General features: G+C 39.6%; 1 protein-coding gene across 1 annotated transcript; it reads right to left on the reverse strand.

Annotated features, from left to right (window-relative positions):
* Positions 1–448: 448 nt before the first annotated feature.
* Positions 449–21,979, reverse strand: LOC126175614 (NADH dehydrogenase [ubiquinone] 1 beta subcomplex subunit 7). The gene is made up of 3 exons (XM_049922497.1): positions 21,763–21,979; positions 19,927–20,095; positions 449–634 (listed from the first exon to the last, which is right to left on the reverse strand). Exons 1-3 carry the CDS (start codon positions 21,872–21,874, stop codon positions 535–537), a joined length of 381 nt encoding a protein of 126 aa, XP_049778454.1. The 5' UTR covers positions 21,875–21,979; the 3' UTR covers positions 449–534.
* Between the last annotated feature and the right edge of the window lie 1,126 nt (positions 21,980–23,105).

Consider the following 23,105-nt stretch of genomic DNA (forward strand, 5'->3'; position numbering starts at 1 on the left):
CATAGTATTGATTCATTGGAAGTTATGTGTATGATCATTAAAATGCCTCCTATCTTTTAAGACATGCTTCTCTAATTGTGAGCTCAGCATATTAGTACGAAGGAGCGCATATCTGAAGGACTCTCCGAAAAGAATGCAGAGTGTATTGATTTGAAATACCACAATCTACCTAACGAGAGCTGTTTTACACAACTGAAGACCTTTGTATGACACAATTATGCTAAATATTTAAATTTCTGCTCAATGAGGCAGGAATCTTTTACCAGCTGAAATGTCTCCCATTGGCTGTGTGTAGCACATGGGCAACATGGAGTCTGCCCGTAGTGTAACAAACTAAATTTTATACAAAAAATGTGCAACCATAATGGTAGGTTATTAGAGTTATAAGTTAATTACTTTTGTTATAGTTTTCAATTATATCTATGAAGAATGAAAATTTAAAACACACTTTCTTTTAAAGTAAACAAGTTTTATATACACATATGCAACAAAATACAATTACGACTCGTTTGAGACACCAAACTATGAATAACTTCATTCCTCCAATTCCTCTTTGTGGGACTTGGCAGCAATGCGCTTCTGTCGTTGCAGCAGTCGCCTCTCTCGCTCATACTCTTTCATGCGAAGAACATAGCTAAAAAGCAAAACAATGAATACTGTAATACTCATAACATGCAATAAATAATTTTTTTCTATGAAAGTTATTTCAGCAGCTGCATTAACACTAATCTTCATAAAGGAAGAATTAATGGAACTGCGCAATTTGCAGTCGAAACTGAATTATACAGGTTAGAAACAAGTCATTGTCACAATAACTTCCCAAATTTATAAACTTGTGACCTATAGTAAAAGAGCATCTCATTCTTTCAGCCACATTAAGCATCATGCCAGGAATGCGACAAATATATCAGGCTCCATGCAATGTGAATTTTACACTCTTATCCACTTACATTACTGAAATACTGTGCTGTATCTGACTTACGAGTATAAAATCTCTTCATTCATCGCAGATTTAAAAGATAATGTTTTAAGAAAGAACCTACTATCTAAGGTAATAATGAAACAACCATTGTGGTTGAATGATAAATTGTCTACAGAATATAGCACTTTTACGCTGATTATAATAACAATATTTATGTTTTAGCAATTTGCAGTATAGTTTTCAGTAACCACATTGACAGATGAATTGTAAATAAAGTGTTATATACAAATTCATAAATACACAATTCATTTCTTGAAAACTGCTTGTCCCTGGGCATTACTCCACCCCCCAGGCCTAACATTTAAATATGAGATAATTGTGGTTGAAACTATTATAGTCATTAAAACAGCACTAAGCAGTACATAAAAATCGGTATCTTGAACACTTCCCTTATAATCATAAAAAATCTCCAATACATATCTTCAACATTTTGGCAACCAAGCCAAAGTGTAATTCTGTAAACAACACTGCCTTCAAATGACTGCACTCTAGTATAGCTCAGGCTGAAATGTTTCATGGTGCACAAGCCACTTTTGCCTCTTTTCTGTATTTCTGTTACAAGTATGTCACGTCTGTTGAGTAAGAAATTTTGGAAACTAGATGAAGGACTGGGTTGGAATGAGAAATATCAGAGCAGGAACAATCTGAAGAAATGGGTGGACTCTTCCAGAAAGGCACAACACTGGCTGAAGAATCGTTCCTTGTATGACTATTGGTAACAGATGTATAGAACTACCGCTTCCTGTTAAATTTCTGCTACTGAGATGAAACAGCATCCAAAACAGGACAGCAAAACCTTTTTAAAGAAGATGCAACAATCTACTGGCAAAGCATGCAGGAAAGAAACATGCTGGTATTGCTCTGATAGTGATACACTTCTCTGCCTGCCAGAATATTTCAGGCATTTACATACAAAAACCAATTATTTGTGAAATTGCTCAAAAATTCACCTCATTTACTTTCTTTGAAGGACAGTTATTTTCTAGCAGTGAAATCTCAAACAATACATTCCAGTAACATTTCAAATAATGAAATAAATGGTTGGTTGTCTGGGCACAAAATTTTTAGAAGCATTACAGGAAGATGATCATTCATGAAAAAGATAGAATTGTGTGTCTGGATGATGATTAAACAAAAAATAGGCAATCAGTTATTCTATACAACATTAAAGTGTCAATCCTAACAGTTTTGCCATAGTTCTAGCTTACTTTATGACCCCTGTTTAGTTGTCACCTAATAGGGCACAGTTATATTTCAATTTACAATAACATTGCAGCCTTCTATAATATGTACAATGGCAATATTACAAAGTGGTGTGTCCCCCCCAGTTGCAATAAATCCTGCATCAAAAAACAATATGGAGGTGCACTGAAGTTACTTCAGCCCTGAACAGTTACTGGAAGGAGGAACACTATACATGAACATTGCTTTTACTAACTGTAACTTCTTTCATCTCCCTTTCAGCTGTTCCATATTCCATGTGCACATGACCTTCCACATTTATGCCAGTTTCCAGCCCACAAGACAATGGCATGTTGATCAGTTCTATCCCGTGTAGGCCTTACTGGCTGCCATCAATGTGCTCATTTTCCTGGATTATGAGACACACTTGTACCAACCAGAAAAGAATTGGGATAATACTGGAAGCAACAGTCAAACTCTTTCAGTGATGGTCAGGTGATGATATGCTAACTACATGTCCAGCATCCACAGGTTCAGCTAAAAATGACCACGACTTCCTCTACAAATCAGATGCTAAAGTTATTATATTGTTACTTCCACAACATTCAATTTTGATGTTATTTATCCCATATCAAATTCCCCCCCAAGATCCATGGACCTTGCCGTTGGTGGGGAGGCTTGCGTGCCTCAGCAATACAGATAGCCGTACTGTAGGTGCAACCACAACGGAGGGGTATCTGTTGAGAGGCCAGACAAACGTGTGGTTCCTGAAGAGGGGCAGCAGCCTTTTCAGTAGTTGCAGGGGCAACAGTCTGGATGATTGACTGATCTGGCCTTGTAACACTAACCAAAACAGCCTTGCTGTGCTGGTACTGCAAACGGCTGAAAGCAAGGGGAAACTACAGCCATAATTTTACAGGGCATGCAGCTTTACTGTATGGTTAACTGATGATGGCATCCTCTTGGGTAAAATATTCCGGAGGTAAAATAGTCCCCCATTCGGATCTCCGGGCGGGGACTACTCAGGAGGAGGCCATTATCAGGAGAAAGAAAACTGGCGTTCTACGGATCGGAGTGTGGAATGTCAGATCCCTTAATCGAGCAGGTAGGTTAGAAAATTTAAAAAGGGAAATGGATAGGTCAAAGTAAGATATAGTGGGAATTAGTGAAGTTCAGTGGCAGGAGGAACAAGACTTTTGGTCAGGTGAATACAGGGTTATAAATACAAAATCAAATAGGGGTAATGCAGGAGTAGGTTTAATACTGAATAAAACAATAGGAATGCGGGTAAGCTACTACAAACAGCACAGCGAACACATTGTTGTGGCCAAGATAAGACACGAAGCCCACACCTATGACAGTAGTACAAGTCTATTTGCCCACTAGCTCTGCAGATGACGAAGAAATTGAAGAAATGTATGATGAAATAAAAGAAATTATTCAGATAGTGAAGGGACACGAAAATTTAATAGTCATGGGTGACTGGAATTCATTAGTAGGAATAGGGAGAGAAGGAAACGTAGTAGGTGAATATGGATTGGGGGTAAGAAATGAAAGAGGAAGCCGCCTGATAGAATTTTGCACAGATTACAGCTTAATCATAGCTAACACTTGGTTCAAGAATCATAAAAGAAGGTTGTATACATGGAAGAAGCCTGGAGATACTAAAATGTATCAGATAGATTATATAATGGTAAAACAGAGATTTAGGAACCAGGTTTTAAATTGTAAGACATTTCCAGGGGCAGATGTGGACTGACCACAATCTATTGGTTATGAACTGTAGATTAAAACTGAAGAAACTGCAAAAAGGTGGGAATTTAAGGAGATGGGACCTGGATAAACTGACTAAACCAGAGGTTGTACAGAGTTTCAGGGAGAGCATAAGGGAACAATTGACAGGAATGGGGGAAAGAAATACAGTAGAAGAAGAATGGGTAGCTTTGAGGGATGAAGTAGTGAAGGCAGCAGAGGATCAAGTAGGTAAAAAGACGAGGGCTAGTAGAAATCCTTGGGTAACAGAAGAAATATTGTAGTTAATTGATGAAAAGAGAAAATATAAAAATGCAGTAAATGAAGCAGGCAAAAAGGAATACAAACGTCTCAAAAATGAATCGACAGGAAGCGCAAAATGGCTAAGCGGGGATGGCTAGAGGATAAATGTAAGGATGTAGAGGCTTATCTCACCAGGGATAAAATAGATACTGCCTACAGGAACATTAAAGAGACCTTTGGAGAAAAGAGAACCACTTGTAAGAATATCAAGAGCTCAGATGGAAACCCAGTTCTAAGCAAAGAAGGGAAAGCAGAAAGGTGGAAGGAGTATATAGATGGTCTATACAAGTGCAATGTACTTGAGGACAATATTATGGAAATGGAAGAGGATGTAGATGAAGATGAAATGGGAGATACGATACTGCGTGAAGAGTTTGACAGAGCTCTGAAAGACCAGAGTCGAAAAAAGGCCCCGGGAGTAGACAACATTCCATTAGAACTACTGACGGCCTTGGGAGAGCCAGTCCTGACAAAACTCTACTATCTAGTGAGCAAAATGTATGAGACAGGCGAAATACCCTCAGACTTCAAGAAGAATATAATAATTCCAATCCAAAGAAAGCAGGCGTTGACAGATGTGAAAATTACGAACTATCAGTTTAATAAGTCACGGCTGCAAAATACTAACGCGAATTCTTTACAGACGAATGGAAAAACTGGTGGAAGCCGACCTTGGGGAAGATCAGTTTGGATTCCGTAGAAATATGGGAACACGTGAGGCAATACTGACCCTACGACTTATCTTAGAAGAAAGATTAAGGAAAGGCAAACCTACGTTTCTAGCATTTGTAGACTTAGAGAAAGCTTTTGACAGTGTTGACTGGAATACTCTCTTTCAAATTCTGAAGGTGGCAGGGGTAAAATACAGGGAGCGAAAGACTATTTACAATTTGTACAGAAACCAGATGGCAGTTATAAGAATCGAGGGAGATGAATGGAAGCAGTGGTTGGGAAGGGAGTGAGACAGGGTTGTAGCCTCTCCCCAATGTTGTTCAATCTGTATATTGAGCAAGCAGTAAAGGAAACAAAAGAAAAATTCGGAGTAGGCATTAAAATCCATGAAGAAGAAATAAAAACTTTGAGGTTCGCTGATGACATTGTAATTCTGTCAGAGACAGCAAAGGACTTGGAAGAGCAGTTGAACGGAACGGACAGTGTCTTGAAAGGAGGATATAAGATGAACATCAACAAACGCAAAATGAGGATAATAGAATGTAGTCGAATTAAGTCGAGTGATGCTGAGGGAATTAGATTAGGAAATGAGACACTTAAAGTAGTAAAGGAGTTTTGCTATTTGGGGAGCAAAATAACTGATGGTGGTCAAAGTAGAGAGGATATAAAATGTAGACTGTCAATGGCAAGGAAAGCGTTTCTGAAGAAGAGAAATTTGTTAACATCGAGGTTAGATTTAAGTGTCAGGGAGTCGTTTCTGAAAGTATATGTATTGAGTGTAGCCATGTATGGAAGTGAAACATGGACGATACATAGTTTGGACAAGAAGTTTTTGATATGTGGTGAAGATTAGATGGGTTAGATCACATAGCTAATGAGGAGGTACTGAATAGGATTGGGGAGAAGAGGAGTTTGTGGCACAACTTGACTAGAAGAAGGGATCGGTTGCTAGGACATGTTCTGAGGCATCAAGGTATCACCAATTTAGTATTTGAGGGCAGGGTGGAGGGTAAAAATCTTAGAGGGAGACCAAGGGATGAATACACTAAGCAGATTCACAGGGATGTAGGCTGCAGTATGTACTGGGAGATGAAGAAGCTTGCACAGGATAGGGTAGCGTGGAGAGCTGCATCAAACCAGTCTCAGGACTGAAGACCACAACAACAACAACAACAACAACAACAACATACAAATTTTGAGTTCATCTAATTTTACAAGACAAAACAAACAAAAATGAGAGAAATTTGTGCCTTAAAATAGGGGACATCCCATAAAAAATGAGATAGGTGGCAACTCTAGTCACATGACTAGGCATGATCGCATTGCAAATAAACTAATGTATTGCTTCCTGTTAACAAAATTAAATTTATTGGTAAGCAGTACAATACTGAAGGAAAACTTAACAGTGTGCAAACAAAATGTGAAAGCTGAACCAACGGTGTGCAAATGATGGCAGGAGGGACATACTGCTGAGTCTGTCATTGGCTGACACTCAATTTAGAGTACGCTAAACTACTTCCTGCACAGAATGAGCATTTCAACCCAGCTCATGAATGTATTTCTGATGAATGTTTGGAGGTGGACGGGTTGTAATTGATGGATCTTTCTTGCCTGTCACTTGGCCTCTTGATGTCTGTGGCAGTCTTCTTCAAACAAGTTGACAGACAGCACATTCTTCCCACATTTGTATTTTTATAACAGTCATCTTCATGGTGTATTTTAGCTGGTCTTTCAGGCACTTAAGAGGTGCTCCATGAGGTCTACTGCCACAGATGGATTCCCAATAAAGGATTGGGCAAGGAAGCCTTGTATCATTCATGTGATGAATATGGTCTAACCATCTCATGAGCAATGATGGTTCCCCAATGCTGTTTAAACACACTTTCTCGAGAACCACAGTGTTGGTCACATGGTTTTCCCACTTAATATTCCAGATGTATCTAATTTTTTTGCTGGTGGAAGCACTGAAGTGTTTGGATATCATGGCCATAATGACCATGTTTTACAGCCATATGGGGTCCGAATTTGGTATGCAGTTTTAGCTGTTTGTTCATGAGTACAGTGCATTAGCCATCTGAATTCTGCATTTGCAGCTAAAATTCACTTAGCAACACCCTGGCACCATTTAGACAGGAAGCTTCCAAGATATGAAAAATTGTCAACTTGCTCCAGTGCTGTGCCCAAGATAGAGATACTGAACTAAGGGAGAGTTAATCCTGGGGCAGGTTATGTATCTTCATTGTGTGGGTAGAACTCACACAGAAAGCACCATGAGGCACAAAATAAACATGATGCTGACTAGATGCATAAACATGTTATCACACAAAAGCTGCTGCTGTATAATGAACAAGACAAGGAAATAACAACTTTGGGAGAACTTCACAGATTATGTTTACTCAGAAGTGGACAATCAAAGCTGGAAAAAAAAAGTTTGTCCAGTGGGAGGTGTGGGGTCAGGGAAGGGGACAAGAAACGACTGAATGGTAATTGGTTCAAGGTGCCTCATCCTAAAGCCATTCATCCTGCTAGGCTTTCATTTAAGAGATTGTGGATGAGATTAATTTACTTACCATTTGTGAAATGGACACTGCTCATCTCAAACATCTATGATGTATAATCTGCAGACTGAAGCAACAAATAGAAATTTGTATTCATGCCAGGATTTGAACCCATGTGTCCTGTTCACAAGGCGGATGCGCTAACCAGTACGCCACCTGGGCACAGTGACTTAACGCAACTACACGGACTTACCCTACCATGCCTCTCTCCTCAATCCAAACTCCCAATCACACCTCGCCTCACTTCAAAAATCTCTGGAACCACATAGTTTCAACTTATTAAGCACCTACACCTGGGTTTCAGGCAGGATTCCCCCATTTCATTCAATGCTGAGGTGCTATTCCAATGTAGTTAGAAAGCCTATGGAATTCTGGTTGAATTCAGGGGAATACCAAGTGGACTGAGGCATGAAGGAAAATTTGGATTGAGGAGGGAGGCATGCAAGGGTGATCTGCGCACTTGTGCAAAGCCACTGCGTCAGGGTGGTGTAGTGGTTAGCGCATCCGTCTAATGAGCAGTAGACCCGGGTTTGAATCCAGCCTTAGTACAAATTTTGTTTGTTACTTCAGTCTGCATATATACATAATTTCTTATTCGTGTACAATGAACATTATATACACACTTTGCCAAAGCAGCATTTAATTTTCAATAAATTTAATGCGAAACGAAGTCAGCAGTCTTTCGTCTATAATTTTAGTCATATATACTGATGCATTTCTTGCTAGAAAAATAAATAAATAAATAAAAGAAAATCATCACACAACTAACACTGACCCAAAGATCTCAAGCATGCCTTTGGACACTACATACACTCTGCTAGCACTGACAGTTTAATGGATTACATAGATTTGATGATGTACAATTTCCGAGGATCCTCTCCTTTATGAAAGTGCAAAAGTGTTAACTACTTTAGCACGAGATATCTGGCACCTTACACTACATCACCATTCAATTCATTCTCCGAACGCCATCCCAGCAAGCATATTCCTCTTACAGGCAGAACTGTCCTGTCTATCAAATTTGTTTTTAAAAGATTCCAAAATTAATATATTTTTTATACATGAACACAACAACAGTTTCAAGAAAGATGAAGTACATCACTTTTTTTGCAAAATTACGAGATATCAGAATTAACCCTTGGGACAAATTTGGCCTATTCATAAATCTCCTCAATAATTGGATCATAATGACAGTAGATGTGCCGCAGGTGCTCTACTTAAAGAAAAGATAAGTGTTTTCTTTAATTTCATAGCTTTTTCTGGGCAAAACTTACTATAACTGCCACCAATTGTTGTATATTGTTGGTGATTCCTGCTTCAAGTGTACATACGAGGGTTGGAACTTAATACCTGCAACTATTTATTCACAACTGATACAAAAGAGTTACATGTTTGCACCTGTTACTGTCCTTCAAAGTAGTCACCAGCGTTGAGCAGAACCCGTTGCCAGCAATGTGGAAGGCGTAGTATACTGCTAGCAGAACCTGTTCTGATGATGGTGTGAATGGAGCGGTCTACTGCCTCTCGAATCTATGGAACAGTTCTGAAGCGAATGCCACAAAGTGGTTCTTTCATCTTCGGAATCAAATCAAAGTCACAAGGACTGTTTGTTTTTGGAGCATCACCTGTGACCAGCTTTGTGAAAGAAGTGGCAACATTTTCTGCACGACCCACCCATCATTTTGCATGACAATGCGTGGGCGCATATAGCGCAAGCTGTGGCTGCTCTGTTCAGTCGATGGGACTGGGAAGTACTGTACCATCCACCATACTCCCCGGACGTTAAGTCCTTGCGACTTTGATTTGATTCTGAAGATGAAGGAACCACTTTGTGGCAATCGCTTCAGAACTTTTCCAGATTTGAGCGGTAGACGCTCCATTCACACCATCAGAACAAGCTCTGCTAATGGTATATGACGCCTTCCACATTTCTGGCAACAGGTTCTACACAACGCTGGTGACTACTTTGAAGGATAGTAACAGGTACAAACATTTAACTCTTTTGTATCTGTTGTGAATAAATAGTTGCCACTATTTAAGTTCCAACCCTCGTACATATTCATTCACTTATTTTGTGTGTTTTATGATCTCTGCCTTGCCTTCAAGGCTTGAAACAATATTCGGGTAAGATGCTCTTTTACTTTGGACCATATGTTTGGAAAATAACTGCACTTAATAAGTGAAGGAGGCATAATTAATGAAGGAGGCATATTAATGTCTGCTCTCCAACCAGGACAATATGTTGCATGCATCTATGAAAATGTGTAGTCATTTCGGAATATCTGTGAGACCTCCACAGAGCAAAGGGATGCATTAATAAACTTATGCACCCAAATGGTCCAGCAAATTCATTTTATTGGCCACCAAGAGGTGACAAGTGCTGGGTTCCGGAACACCACATTATTGCAGTTATTCCAGGAGTGTCTTCTAATTTTACACAGGGCACTTAAATAATTTTACTATCAGGCTTAGGAACCTGTGTAAAGAAACCCTTATCAGGCTTGGGATCCTGTGGTAAAGAAATCCACCTGTGACTATCGCTAAGCTATTGGGCATGGCCCCTATGGCAATGGGAATGCTGGTTTTCTCAGGTGAAATGAAACTAGCAGTGGTTAAGCCACCATGGACCATAGCAACTCATTTATACACTTCTTTTTCGTCAGTAAGCTGGTGTTGTTCATTAAACAGGCAACTAATAATTAGATGATTATGCAAATAAATTTTACGATTTACATTCATTCCTAATAATAATTCTGTGTGCGCGCGCAGAGAGAGAGAGAGAGAGAGAGAGAGAGAGAGAGAGAGAGAGAGAGAGAGAGAGAGAGAGAGAGGGGGGGGGGGGGGGGGGTTGAAATTAACATTGTTTGCTATTCGGACTTAAGCTAGGTCCTATTCATCAGGACTTCTTATTTCACTTATCCCAGACATTAATAAACATGTATAAGGCAAAATAAACAATTTCAGGTATAATTTGAGTGCCAGAAAAACGTGTTCAAACTTCCAGTGCACCTCTTTGATGATGCTACTTTTTAGGGCCTTATATGCTTGCATTGCAAAACCAAATCCACTTTTCTAGATAGTTTAGAATATGCTCTTTCTAATGACCATAGTTTAGAAGAGTTTGGAGAAAACACTTTTTTGAAAAATTTTACTAAAAATACCCATTTTTAGCACTTTCTGAAAAATCGTCAACTGTACCCTAGATTTGTGAAATAATGGAAAGCAATAGGAGAATAAAATTTTATATTCTAAGACCTTGTGTTGGTGAGTTATGATGTGCAAAGTTTCATGTACATCCCACAATTACTTTTGGAGATATAAAAAACTGAAGTTCGCATTTTTTTTAAACAGGTATTTTTTTGCCCAACTTTGCTTCAAATTATCTATATGAAAATTGCTCAGAAATCCTTTTATTAATATTTTACTTTAAAGAGCTCTAAAAGTTGTATAAGATGGCTAAGTTTTGTTTCTTTCATGCAAATACTTACAGAGATATCTCATCTCAAAGTTGCTGAAAATTCAAGGACGCACTATAGAAAGCTGTGCTATGGTCTTGAACAAGAGACTGTATCTCCGAAAGTATTGAATTTCTGAAACTGAAACTTTACCAGTGTTCATTGAGAACATGTGTGAATGTTCATACAAAATTTCATCAAAATCCATGAGGGTCATGTGGTAGCCTCTAGACCACTTGGCACAGAATGACCCTGTTACTAGATGAAGGGGATTGAAAATTTTCTAAGAGAGATTGAAAATGGAAGTGAGCATGTTATGCTGAAAAACACATTTCGGTGATAATGTGAATGATGAATTTGGGAAAGTGCTTTTGTTTAATATCAGTGAGAACTGTGCGATACCAAACCAATTTGACCTTTCTCTTCAATAATGGGCCTGAAAGCCATGTTGCAAGATATGCTAATTCCTCAATATATTCAATATGCAGAACAAACTGGCAATGCTTTCAGCACAAATCAAGATGAAATGAAGGCATTTTTTGGCAGGCATGAACCTAATAATGAGATACCATATATTTTACATACAGTTAGAACCTACTGCCAACTGAGCCTGATTTAGATGTTCCTTATCTAACTCAGATTATGACAACACTGATATGAAGACATTCAAAAGAATTTACATTTTTCCAACAATGAAGAGCAATCAATAAAGGATGATCCTTCATACAAAGTAAAAGCTGTAATTGATCATTTGAAAAAACCTTTCAGGAATTTCTTAGAGCAACTAGGGCTCAATCTGTTGATTAGCATGTGTTCAGGTTCAAAGGGCATATTATATGATAGTATATCAAATAGGGTTTCAAAATGTGGCAGAGGTGTCATCCAGACATAGGTCATCTATTTGATTTAAAAACTGGCAGGAAGAACTCATGTCCTGAAGTAGGTCTCGGTGAGTCAGTAGTTCTACAACTGGCAAAAATCTATATCCAGACCAGGATGTGGAATTTACATAGATAATTTTTTAACTCTCCTGTTCTGCAGCATTACCTTCCTTTATAAGATATTAGATAATGAGGAACAGTACACACCAACTGCAAAAACATCCTTATGTCCTTCCCTCCAGACAAAGAAATGAAAATCAGTGATGCACACAATCTTATTAGCAACATACTGACAATCCTCAACTGGCTGGATACCAAACCAATTTATCTACTGACTAATTTTATTACCCCAATACCAAATACAACTGTGAAGGGGTGTGAGTCTGGTTCTTCTGAGAAGGTCAGTGTTCAGTGTCCCTTTGTGATGAAGTACAACAAGTTGATGGGAGGGGTGTACCTCATGGATCAGAAGAAAGCGACTCATGAGATTGACAGGAAGGCAAAAATTATGTTACCTGAGAATTTTCTTTGACCTTCTTGACATTGGTGTGAACAATACATATATAATATATACAACATTGACAGCAGAAGCAGGACAAACCAACATTATCATCTCTAGAGTTCAGATGATATATTCCAAGAAGTCTAATCAGTAACTACTCAAGCCAATAAAGGAATTTATCATTAGCCATGAAGAACTCAAGAAGATCAGAAATGTGTTGTAATTCAAAGAGTTTAGAGTACTGAACGATAAAATCGAAGGTGAGAAGATGTGTTCATTGTGCTTCAAAGCGTATTAAAAAGCACACTTAGAATATCTGTGGCAGTGTGATGTTAATATATGCGTTAATTAAAGCAGAAACTGTTTTGCGGAATTTCACATCAAACAGGCAACAGATACATAGCCTTTGTACTACTTTGATATACAATACGTCTTGTTTTCCGTAACTGTCCTTTAAGGGACACAGTGACAAATATGTCCCAGATTTTTTCCAGAAGTACAAACAAAAATATTTGAAATAATAACATTTTGTTTATAAACCTTCCAATTAACACGGAGGTGGATGACTAAGTATTTAGCCCTTTGATTTTCTTATGTACCTGAAAGGGTTATGTGGCCATTGGTTTATTTAGCTCAAACATGGATTCATGCATATTATACTGTGAATTAATGCTGACAACATGAATAGTCCCTAATAACTATTGTCAAACTAAAATGCTCGTCAGAGTTCAATTATTGTACTATCCGAGGTGGCCAAACTGAAATACTGGTCAATGTTTAATTGTTGTGCCATGTGGGCCACTGACATAAAGGCATGTGACATGTAAGATTACGTGAGCATAGCATTAAACATTAAACTTTAGCTTGTAATGGTGTATTACCTATGCCACCTTAAATTATCTACACTTTTCAAAAGTTTTGTCATATTTCTGTAGTTATAATTTTCATTGATTTATTGAAACTAATATGGATGTCTTCCCTAGAAGAAACTCAGGCCTAGATAAAAAAAGCAACTGGAATGTGTGTGTCGGTCACTGTATAATCCACATGTGTGCATAGCAATCAAGAGCCTACAGAGTTTTTGAATGTGCGAGTTTGTGTATAAAGTTTTATTAAAAATATCTATGTAATTATATCAGCTGTCAATTTTTGACACAACAGTTTAATAGGATAGATACAAAATCTAATCACCAAGTGGCGGCAGAACACACACATAAAGAAGGTCAAAATTAGGCAAGCTTACGGAGCCGTGGCTCCCCCATCAGGCAGAAGGGTTGAAGTGGAAACAAGAGGGTGAAGGAAATGGACTGGAGAGGTCTAGGAAAAGGGGTAGATTTTGGGGAACTGCGGGTCAGGGGAGACTTACCGCACTGGATGAGAAAGAAAGAATTTCCTTCTAATCCCATGCAATAAGTCTCCCCTGACTTGCAGTTCTACATCTACATCTATACTCCGCAAGCCACCCAACGGTGTGTGGCGGATGGCACTTTACGTGCCACTGTCATTGCCTCCCTTTTCTGTTCCAGTCGCGTATGGTTCGCGGGAAGAATGACTGTCTGAAAGCCTCCGTGCGCACTCGAATCTCTCCAATTTTACATTCGTGATCTCCTCAGGAAGTATAAGTAGGGGGAAGCAATATATTCAATACCTCATCCAGAAACGCACCCTCTCGAAACCTGGCGAGCAAGCTACACCGTGACGCAGAGCACCTCTCTTGCAGAGTCTGTCACTTGAGTTTGCTAAACATCTCCGTAATGCTATCACGGTTACCAAATAACCCTGTGACGAAACATGCCACTCTTCTTTGGATCTTCTCTATCTCCTCCTTCAACCCGATCTGGTACGGATCCCACACTGATGAGCAATACTCAAGTATAGGTCGAATGAGTGTTTTGTAAGCCACCTCCTTTGTTGATGGACTACATTTTCTAAGGACTCTCCCAATGATTCTCAACCCGGTACCCGCCTTACCAACAATTAATTTTATATGATCATTCCACTTCACATCGTCCCGCACGCATACTCCCAGATATTTTACAGAAGTAACTGCTACCAGTGTTTGTTCCGCTATCATATAATCATACAATAAAGGATCCTTCTTTCTATGTATTCGCAATACATTACATTTGTCTATGTTTAGGGTCAGTTGCCACTCCCTGCACCAAGTGCCTATCCGCTGCAGATCTTCCTGCATTTCGCTGCAATTTTCCAATGCTGCAACTTCTCTGTGTGTGTCTATATATATATATATATATATATATATATATATATATATATATATATATATATATATATAGTGAAAAGCAATGGTCCCATAACACTCCCATGTGGCACGCCAGAGGTTACTTTAGCGTCTGTAGACGTCTCTCCATTGATAACAACATGCTGTGTTCTGTTTGCTAAAAACTCTTCAATCCAGCCACACAGCTGGTCTGATATTCCGTAGGCTCTTACTTTGTTTATCAGACGACAGTGCAGAACTGTATCTAACGCCTTCCGGAAGTCAAGGAAAATAGCATCTACCTGGGAGCCTGTATCTAATATTTTCTGGGTCTCATGAACAAATAAAGCGAGTTGGGTCTCACACGATTGCTGTTTCCGGAATCCATGTTGATTCCTACATAGTAGATTTTGAGTTTCCAAAAACGACATGATACTCGAGCAAAAAACATGTTCTAAAATTCTACAACAGATTGACGTCAGAGATATAGTTCTATAGTTTTGCGAATCTGCTCGATGACCCTTCTTGAAGACTGGGACTACCTGTGCCCTTTTCCAATCATTTGGAACCTTCCGTTCCTCTAGAGACTTGCGGTACACGGCTGTTAGAAGGGGGCAAGTTCTTTCGCGTACTCTGTGTAGAATCTAACTGGTATCCCGTCAGGTCCAGTGAACTTTCCTCTGTTGAATGATTCCAGTTGCTTTTCTATTCCTTGGACACTTATTTCGATGTCAGCCATTTTTTCGTTTGTGCGAGGATTTAGAGAAGGAACTGCAGTACGGTCTTCCTCTGTGAAACAGCTTTGGAAAAAGGTGTTTAGTATTTCAGCTTTAAGCGTGTCATCCTCTGTTTCAATGCCATCATCATCCCAGAGTGTCTGGATATGCTGTTTCGAGCCACTTACTGATTTAACGTAAGACCAGTACTTTCTAGGATTTTCTGTCAAGTCGGAACATAGAATTTTACTTTCGAATTCACTGAACGCTTCACGCATAGCCCTCCTTACACGACTTTGACATCGTTTAGCTTCTGTTTATCTGAGAGGTTTTGGCTGAATTTAAACTTGGAGTGAAGCTCTCTTTGCTTTCGCAGTAGTTTCCTAACTTTGTTGTTGAACCACGGTTGGTTTTTCCCGTCCCTCACAGTTTTACTCGGCACGTACCTGTCTAAAATGCGTTTTACAATTGCCTTGAACTTTTTCCATAAACACTCAATATTGTCAGTGTCGGAACAGAAGTTTTCGTTTTGATCTGTTAGGTAGTCTGAAATCTGCCTTCTATTACAGATAAACCTTCCTCCCTTTTTTTATATTCCTATTAACTTCCATATTCAGGGATGCTGCAATGGCCTTATGATCACTGATTCCCTGTTCTGCACTTACAGAGTTGAAAAGTTCGGGTCTGTTTGTTATCAGTAGATCCAAGATGTTATCTCCACGAGTCGGTTCTCTGCTTAATTGCTCGAGGTAATTTTCGGATAGTGCACTCAGTATAATGTCACTCGATGCTCTGTCCCTACCACCCGTCCTAAACATCTGAGTGTCCCAGTCTATATCTGGTAAATTGAAATCTCCACCTAAGACTATAACATGCTGAGAAAATTTATGTGAAATGTATTCCAAAGTTTCTCTCAGTTGTTCTGCCACTAATGCTGCTGAGTCGGGATTATTAACCTAGCTCGGTTGTTGAGTGTAACCTCCACCCATAATAATTCACAGGAACTATCCACTTCTACTTCACTACAGGATAAACTACTACTAACAGCGACAAACACGCCACCACCGGTTGCATGCAATCTATCCTTTCTAAACACCGTCTGTGCCTTTGTAAAAATTTCGGCAGAATTTATCTCTGGCTTCAGCCAGCTTTCTGTACCTATAACGATTTCAGCTTCGGTGCTTTCTATCAGCGCTTGAAGTTCCGGTACTTCACCAATGCAGCTTCAACAGTTTACAATTACAATACCGATTGCTGCTTGGTCCCCGCATGTCCTGACTTTGCCCCACACCCTTTGAGGCTGTTGCCCTTTCTGTACTTGCCCGAGGCCATCTAAGCTAAAAAACCACCCAGTCCACGCCACACAACCCCTGCTACCCGTGTAGCCACTTGCTGCGTGTAGTGGACTCCTGACCTATCCAGCGGAACCCGAAACCCCACCACCCTATGGCACAAGTCGAGGAATCTGCAGCCCACACGGTCGCAGAACTGTCTCAGCCTCTGATTCAGACCCTCCACTCAGCTCTGTACCAAAGGTCCACAGTCAGACCTGTCGACGATGATACAGATGGTGAGCTCTGCTTTCATCCCGCTAGCGAGACTGGCAGTCTTCACCAAATCAGATAGCCGCCAGAAGCCAGAGAGGATTTCCTCCGATCCATAGCGACACACATCATTGGTGCCGACATGAGCGACCACCTGCAGATGGGTGCACCCTGTACCCTTCATGGCATCCGGAAGGACCCTTTCCACATCTGGAATGACTCCCCCCGGTATGCACACGGAGTGCACATTGGTTTTCTTCCCCTCTCTTGCTGCCATATCCCTAAGGGGCCCCATTACGCGCCTGACGGGGCTCCCAACTACCAGTAAGCCCACCCTCTGCGACCGCCCGGATCTTGCAGACTGAGGGGAAACCTCTGGAACAGGACAAGCAGCCATGTCTGGCCAAAGATCAGTATCAGCTGGAGACAGAGCCTGAAACCGGTTCGACAAACAAACTGGAGAGGCCTTATGTTCAGCCCTCCGGAATGTCTTTCGCCCCTGCCACACCTCGAGATGACCTTCAACTCTACCACAGGTGAGGGACCAGCCTTAATGTGGGCAGTATCCCGGGCAGCCACAGTCTTAGTCCGATCAGGGGATGCGTGGGACGAGCTGGCCGTCCCCGACAAACCCCCATCTGGACCCCCACAGTGATGCCCATTGGCAACAGCCTCAAGCTGTGTGACCGAAGCCAACACTGCCTGAAGCTGGGAGCGAAGGGATGCCAACTCAGCCTGCATCCGAACACAGCAATTGCAGTCCCTATCCATGCTAAAAACTGTTGTGCAAAGAACGTCTGAACTAATCTACAGAGAGCACAAACAATTCAACACAAAATTTAAACAGTTATTAAAATACAAGATTGTCTAGTAAATGCAGTAATGCTGCTACCTGCGCACTGCTGACACACTGCTCAGCGGCGGAAGGCGACTACGCGATTTTACACTATTCAGGTACTAAAACGCGATGCTACAACTCTCAAATACTATAATACGCCCGAAATTTACGAATTAAACAATGCAAGTACCAAAAACATGCAAAGAAATTAAGAATTAAACTATGTAACAAATAAGTGAGCCAAGAGTATACGACTTGCTGCTGGCAGCTGCTTATCCAATGGCGGCAGAGAGCACACTGGGTGACTTTCCCGAAATCTACCCCTTTTCCTAGACGTCTCCAGTCCTTTTCCTCCACCCCTTTTCCTTCCACTTCAACCCTTCTGCCTGAAGAAGGAGCCACTGGCTTCAAAAGCTTGCCTACTTAGAACCTTCGTTTATGTGTGTGTTCTGCCACTGCTTGGTGAGTAGACTTTTTATCTATCCAATTAAATTATTACATTAGCTGTGTACTATGATAATGGCTAAAGTAGGCTATTATTCATTGCCTTGTTGCAACAGCACGCAAAGAGGAACAGGAATCAAGACAAAAATTAGTGCAGGCATATATATGAGTATGAGAAAGCACACCAGGAATCAGTTTTCACTGGCAGCATGGTAAACTTCTTTCCAATTTATATGGGAACTAAATTCCGAAAGTAGCCAATACAAAACGTGGGAAAATCTCACAATTCAGCACTCCTTACCCAGCCAAATATTAAAACAGGATGAGAAACGAAACACTAACAGTTATGCCTACACATCCAATTAAGTTCAAAAGGAGTTGTTGAACGAGTGTACTCTGTAGTATTACCTGATGTTTACTTTTTTCCATATTTTTCGTTATAAGACTGCTACTGCCAATTCCAAGCAGTTGCAGTGCTTATGTGACATAACTGACGAGTATTTTGGAAAATGTTAAGTATATTTTATATCAGCTAAGTATAGATGCTACTTAAATTGTGCCACGCAAATGGTCAAAGACTGAAATAATTTTAAACAGAAATCACTGAATCAACTAACTGGCCAACTAGTACTGTTCCATTGTAGAAAACAAGCATGCATTGTGCAACTTCATGACAGAAAAATGACAACGTTAGTTCAAATATCAGACGAAGAAGGCAAGGTGACACCATCTCCAAATGTAGAGCAGATGGTAGCGCCACTGGTTGAAGTGTAACAGCTGTACAATAGTCTCTCTGTTGCCTTCATGCAGTTGTTTGAAATACAGCTCTATCAAGGTAAAATCATTGGCATTACAAGAAACAAAATCTAGCTGTTCCACATAGCAGTGAAAAATGCTGTTTCATCCACAGAGGTGCCAAAGAATCTAATTTGTATAATGACAACAACAAAATAATAAAAGCACATACGTAATAAAAGCACATACGGAGAGAACTATATCTTGAATTGCCCATGGAGAAGTGGAACTGATGTCATGTGAAATTAATGCAACCTAACTGAATTTCCCAACAGTACTTGGAGAGGAATTTACCAGAACACACACACACACACACACACACACACACACACACACACACACACACAGCAGTTGGATGCCCAAGAAAGAGATGGTATGAACAAATTAAAGAAGACTTTGAAAGGAAAGTAAAGACATGGGATGTTGTGAGGAATGATTTCAGCTAAAACAGAAATAGATGCCCACAAGAGTGCACAACTTACACTGAACTGTTAAACTGTCACAGTTTCTGTAAGGGATTTGTAGCACTGCTTGTTCAGTGATCTGGCACTTGGTCAGTAAAATCCTGTCGAGTGCCACCAAAGAAACAAATACGTTATAATCACACGTAACATCCTGACTGCACAGATCTCTTCTGTGCTTAACAGGTTACATGATGAAACTGAGGCTGGCTATTACAGCAACAAAGCACTAACAGTATTCATTTGTTTTAAATTACTGTAAACACACTGAAATGAAACCTTAACAATTCTCTAATGACTATCCTAATTGTAAGGTGAATGACAAAAACTTGCCTTTTTTTGATGGCAGGAGAATCCTTTTATAAATTTAACAGTAAGGAGCACATTATTTGCTTAAATGGCATGACTGTAACAGTATTTTAATTATCACCTACTGCTAATATGACAACTAAGGCATTCACAAATGAAAAAGTAGATCAAAAATTTTTGCATTTTACATGAAATGTTAAAAGAAAACATGTTGACTAGAGGCACTGCTGTTAATATTGATATAAATTATTTGCGGCAAAGGTAAGAAACTTAAGAACAGTAAATATGTTCTGGACTTGTTAAATACTTACTCCTCAAACTCACAGGTCATGTACGCATGCTTTTCATGTGCACATTTGTAAGCCCATGGCCAAACATCTGCTCTGCAAGCCTGGTACTTGATTAATAGATGAGCACAGTAATCACGATTTTCTGGTGGAATCTTGGCCGATATCATCTCTTCTTCAGTGGCGAGCATCACTAAAACAATATTAAGAAACAACATTAAATATAGCAATGTTGAGTCTATCAGACAGAGTGCTACTGGTTGTTGGCTTTGACTTGGGGCAATAATGATGCATGTGATGTCACAAGAACACAAAGAGATATGAAAAGACACTGACAATATTATTTTTTTATAAATTTTTTTTTTTTTTTTTTTTTTTTTCAAATGTGAAGCCTAGTTCAAGATCCAGATTATACAGGAAGGTGAGTTTTGTTGCATGTTGACAAACTCAATCAATGGTAGGCTATGTCATAATTTTTGTTACAGTGCATATTCTACACGTACTGTATTTTGGCGAGCAGTTCATTATTACCAATTTTATGACAAGGGCCAAAACTAACTAGTGGTACCTGTAGATTCAGTATTTCCGTAACATCTGCTTTAGTTAAATAGTAGCTTCCATATAACTCACTGTATTTCATTAAGCTGTCTCTTCACATAGGATCTCTAAAGAAACTTACAATATGCGACTAAAAGTTTCCTACAGGTCTAGATTAGCCAAAGGTCTTGCCCCCCAACATAAAAACTGGTATTTTAACTGTTCAGTACCTGAAAAACTTGAGAGGGAACTTAACCACATCCACTTAAATCAGTATAAATTAACTAAATAAACTATATACCATTGTAATGGTAACAACTATGTTTTGCATTTGCCTTTTAACTTAATTTGTGCCTGCTGAATACTTGTAATACATGGTTTCTAAACAGTTAACTAAGTAGAAACCTACAACCACTACTAATCATTTCATTAATGGTATAGAAGTGGTATTTAGTATCACTCTAGAAATTTTACTGTGTTACATAAGAGCAGTGCCTCTTTCTTAACGAAGGAGAGTCATTAGAAATTATGGAAGACTACTTATTTCTAACACCAAGGGCACCCATACCTATGAGCTATGGGGGCCACCCAGCTCATAGCGAAAAGAAAAGTGTAAACAAGTGTTTTTGTTTCAACAAATCTATCTAAAAGTCTATATTACACAGGTTTTTAACATTTTATGACTTAACAAGTCTCCATTCATCTCCCAAAATATTAAAAATAAAACCATACACCCAGGCCTGGCCCCCTCCCACATAATCTAACGGATGGGCGCACTTGTCTAATACTAAATTTGTTAATGTCATAGTTAAAACTGCTAAAGGCCAGTGACAAATTTCAACCAGGAGCAAAAGTTTCATATGACTCAAGTAGAGTATTACAATGCTTATAATGTGAAATCTCACACAGGACTCTGTCTGATACAATCAAAACTTCTGAAAATAGCGCTTATCGCTACACTTTTAGGGTGAAAACCTTGACTACCTTTGCCTTCGTGGTTTGGAGTAACATTGAAATAATTAATTGTTTTACGGTCAACATAAAACCATATATAATTTTATACCAAAATTAGAGAGCCCATACCTCCCTTTACACAGCCACAAACAGGAGTACCTGGATTTCCCACTACATACGACTAAACTGCAACGTAATATATCCATCGCAGAATGAGATAAGACAGCAACACAATTAACTAGCGTTCAATGCCAAACGAAAATAATTTCCATTTATTTTTTATTCTATTTGAAACAACCCATCATCAGTTGTCATCACTGTTGTTAAAAGTACTACAATTCAATGGGAGCTTGAGCGATACGTTATTACCTCTCTGTTTTCTCCCATTAGGGAAACCAAGCAACGGATCAAATGAAGGCTCTTTCATTGGCTGAGGAGTACCCTGAGGATCTGATACATATAAAGCCCACGCATTTCCCATGGTGTCAACACTAATGTTATTACAATCTTTAATTTCACTACGCGTATCACACTCCTCTCCGAGGATTTAACCTCTCACCGAGTGTACACACACTTTGGTCAGTGGTGCCATGCAATTCGAGACAACAATGTTTCATATCGAATCCAACAAGAAGATCGAGGTTTGGTTTGTTCATCGGCATACAGTTTACAGTGCATCAGTGTCTTCAAAATATATTTGCAATAATTACAGTCCTCACAAAATACGAAAGTTCGATTTACAATTACTGGAATGGAAACCCAAAAGATTCCACAATGCATTTGAAATGGCAACATTCGACGAGACCGTCAACGAAATTGAGAGCGACGGAGCGGAATGGGACGTTAAAATCACTTGAGTAGAAAGTTCTGACGTCGACGTATGAGTTTTCATGTGTATATGTGTGTCTGTGTGTGTGTGTGTGGGTGTGTGTGTGTGTGCGTGCGTCTGAAAGTTAGCCCCCACGCTGCCTTTTTCCTCGTGCGCAATCGGAGACGCACGGGAATAAAACGGCATGCACAAAATTTATGGAAAGAAAGCACGTACGCATGGACACTCTCATGTCCACACGTTTCTCAATGTGCAAGCAGTTTGCTATGGATCCCCTCTTGGGAGCTTCTTCTGCGTTTATTCCAAAGAAAAGAAGATATAAACAGAAAACGCAAAAGCGACTGTAGGCAAGGAAGTATTTAAATAACAGAGATACGAGAGATACAAGTGATGGCCACATTTTGTTTCCAAATTTCAGAAGGAAGTCACAGCGAGATTTTAGATTGTCTGTTTGAGAAGCTGCAGCGATAAGGCTGGAAATAACATTTCGTTAGATGGCAACTGGTGACTTATATACCAGTTCTATACCTGAGTGTTGCTTTGTGTTCACCTTCCCTGCTGCTCTGCAACAGGAAAGCTATAGTGCGAGCAGCTCTTTGGTACTTCTTCTGTAGGCTGAGCCACATGAGGAACAGGCGTGGCAGCACATCACTGTGTTTTCAGCGGCGTCGTTAGAGTGCTATGCTGCAAATAGATAGTTTTGGATCCACCGGAATTGCTGGACACTGATTTTGTCAACTGAGTATGGATAAGAATGCTATGTTGAGGATTGCAATCGACTGAGTTCTGTTCAGTGTAATGCAGTGATTTTTTTTTTTTTTTTTGCATGTTGGTGAAAGTGTTTTGGTGATGGAATTGTGGGCCATTGGTATGGGTATATGGT

The sequence above is a fragment of the Schistocerca cancellata genome, chromosome 3, assembly GCF_023864275.1.
Source record: "Schistocerca cancellata isolate TAMUIC-IGC-003103 chromosome 3, iqSchCanc2.1, whole genome shotgun sequence".
Lineage (NCBI taxonomy): Eukaryota > Metazoa > Arthropoda > Insecta > Orthoptera > Acrididae > Schistocerca > Schistocerca cancellata.

Bases quoted from the DNA above. Each gene is read 5' to 3' on its own strand.
- LOC126175614 (XM_049922497.1), bottom strand. From the start codon at position 21,874: ATGGGAAATGCGTGGGCTTTATATGTATCAGATCCTCAGGGTACTCCT. The intron at 20,096-21,762 runs GTAATAACGTAT...ATATTGTTTTAG, and splicing joins TAATGGGAGAAAACAGAGAG to TGATGCTCGCCACTGAAGAA. The intron at 635-19,926 runs GTAAGTATTTAA...TTTGCTTTTTAG, and splicing joins ATGACCTGTGAGTTTGAGGA to CTATGTTCTTCGCATGAAAG.